Raw genomic sequence first — 2,558 nt, 5'->3', positions numbered from 1 at the left:
AATTCTGAGCCGTACGAGGTTATACATTCAAATTTCTTACATCATTCTTCATTGAGATCCTTTCTTTTCCCTTATCCTAGATACAGTGCCACGTTGACTCAATTAGGGGTTAACATTGCATTGACCATTGAAACTTAATAAAATCTGAAACAACACAATTTCCTTTTCTTTTCAACAATAATATGAATTTCTAAGTTAGAAGAAACTTGAGAGAACACAGCTATGAGAAAAACCAAATTATCATCATAATCAGCTCAAGTCACTGTCCCTCTTCTTTTGATAATTAGGATAAGAGAAAAGATAAAGAAAAAACAAAGCCTCATCATCATAATCTAACTACCACTACACAATTTTACAAGGCAGTAACAAAGAACACAAGATTCTAAACATCACACACACCCCGCCCACTACTACAAAGACCAATCTATCAAAGCATGGTTTTTTCTTCTTTCTTGACCACCCCAAAAGAAATTATATTCTCTCTATATCTCAACACTCACTTCTGTCAGTTGAGGCTTCACCTTTGGAGGCCTACCCCTACCCCTAGGGGTAGAAGGAGCACTCAACGTCGACGGCGGGGGAGGCGCCGCCGTCCGAGGAATCTTCTTAGGCCTGCCTCTAGGCCTACCACTTCCACCTGAAGGCTTTGCCTTCGGTGACTTTGGTGGTGCATTTGGATCCTTTGGTGGCCTTCCCCTTGGCCTTGGTGGTGACAAAACGGTTCCCGGAGGAAGTGGCTCCTTTGCCTTCGGCGGCCTTCCACGGCCTCTTTTTGGTGGCGCACTAGCGTCAGGTTTCATGTAGTTGTTCTTCAAGAACACAAGCTCCCCACTGTCTTTCATCTTGTTGAGGTGGTGATTGAGGAGTGTTGTGTGTCCCTCTGGTAATTCTCCATAAGTGGACTCTATGTACCTCGATATGGCTGATTTGTTGGATCCATTTGGTTCATTGAGTCCGTCCAATGCCTTCATTATCATCTACAACAAGAACCATAGCATAATCAGTAACAGCTACACCCAGATGGAATAATTAGTTCGCATCTTCAAAAATGGAATCTTTTTCAGTAATATCTTGCCTACTGTAGAAACCATAGATTATTTTACTGGGTTTCCAAGTTTGGGTAAAATTCGTTACAAAAAGGGAGGAAAAATGGATTTTTCTTTTTTTAATTGAATTACCCAAAAACCCTAATTCCTTTCCCTTTCTCTTCCTAAAAATGTTTAAATTTTCAGCTCACTGAACAAAATCTAACACCAAGGTCAGTGCAAATGTGCAGATCAAAAATAAAAATTCCAACTTAATTATAAAACTATTCAAGTTTTTCTTTTTTTTTTTTTTTTAGTTTTTGAACAAAAGGTAAAAAGTAAATCTTGATTTTTGGGGTATGAATTGAATTTACCTCAGGATAAGGAGGAAGTGATGGAGGTTTATTAACCTCTTCGGTTGCCATTGAAGTTGTTTGTTTGCTGATGAATGAAGAATCTATGAAAGCTTTTTGTGCAGTTCACTCACACTCACAACAAGGCCTTAAAAATGCAAATTCTAAACAGAGGAAGTTCTCAAAAAAAAAAAACGAAAATTTTCAGGAAAGTGTTTTGATATGGGTGACACTTGCAATGATCTGAGGATTGAATTTAAAGGAAAAAAAATAAATTTTAAATTGGGAAAAATTTAATTTAAACAAAAAATAATGCTACACTTCCTTTTTTTATTTTTTCAATCTTCTATTGTTCGTTCATCTATCGAGAATATGGACGGCCAGGAATCACCGAAGTGGAGGTAATCTAATGGTGGAGGTTTTTTGTGAAGAAGGTAACTTGGATCAATGACGTGGCATATGTTGTGCTAGTTCATAGGAATTTTTTAAGGTAAGGTAGGGGTGTTGTCTGGGCGAGGATCAATTAATGAAGAAAAAGGTCAGAACTCACAAGGATCGATGACGTGGCAGGTGTGTGCGTTGGAGTCACGGAAACTTTTGGTTGGTACACTCTTGTCTTTTCTTTCCATGTAGCTTTTGAATGAGAATGAATTCTTTCTATTGTGAAAAAAAAAAAAAAAAATTGAATAGGAAGGTGTGATTTTTAATTTTTTTATAAAATTAATAATAAAAAATTATATTTTATTTTTTTAATTATTAAAATAAATTGAGAAGATTCATTTCTATTTTAGAGGAGAGTCTTAATTTTTTAGTGTGTTTTTTTTTTCTTTAGTAAGTGTCGTTTATTATTTTATTTGAATTTTGCTAACTTATGTTTTAAGACCATATTAAATATCATAAAAAATATATTTGACTATAATTATTAAAAATTAATTATTTTTATATTTTTAAATTTTAAATTTTTATTAATATTAACATGTATTTTTAAGATATATATTAGCTAAATTTATTTATTTTTTAAAAAATTTTTAAAATACAAAAAAATTAAATAAATTTATTCTGTATAAAATAATTTTAGATATAATATTATTTTTGTTTTTAATATTTGAATAATTCTAATTTTATTTTTAATATTTGACTTTTTATAAATATTTTATTTTTATTTTTATTTATCTTTTGA

General features: G+C 32.5%; 1 protein-coding gene across 1 annotated transcript; it reads right to left on the bottom strand.

Annotated features, from left to right (window-relative positions):
* Positions 1–221: 221 nt before the first annotated feature.
* LOC107609145 (HMG-Y-related protein B) lies at positions 222–1,892 on the bottom strand. The gene is made up of 2 exons (XM_016310992.3): positions 1,400–1,892; positions 222–977 (listed from the first exon to the last, which is right to left on the bottom strand). The coding sequence occupies exons 1-2, from the start codon at positions 1,448–1,450 to the stop codon at positions 483–485; spliced, it is 546 nt and encodes a 181-aa protein (XP_016166478.1). The 5' UTR covers positions 1,451–1,892; the 3' UTR covers positions 222–482.
* Between the last annotated feature and the right edge of the window lie 666 nt (positions 1,893–2,558).

Source organism: Arachis ipaensis, chromosome B7 (assembly GCF_059453495.1).
Source record: "Arachis ipaensis isolate K30076 ecotype BB chromosome B7, ASM5945349v1, whole genome shotgun sequence".
NCBI lineage: Eukaryota > Viridiplantae > Streptophyta > Magnoliopsida > Fabales > Fabaceae > Arachis > Arachis ipaensis.
The sequence above is the reverse complement of the archived record's forward strand: the minus strand, read 5'-3'. Positions and strand labels throughout refer to the sequence as shown.

Excerpts from the sequence above, each read along its gene's own strand:
- LOC107609145 (XM_016310992.3), bottom strand. The coding sequence starts at position 1,450 with ATGGCAACCGAAGAGGTTAATAAACCTCCATCACTTCCTCCTTATCCT. Across the intron at positions 978-1,399 it reads CACTTCCTCCTTATCCTGAG|ATGATAATGAAGGCATTGGA; the intron begins GTAAATTCAATT and ends TTCTTGTTGTAG.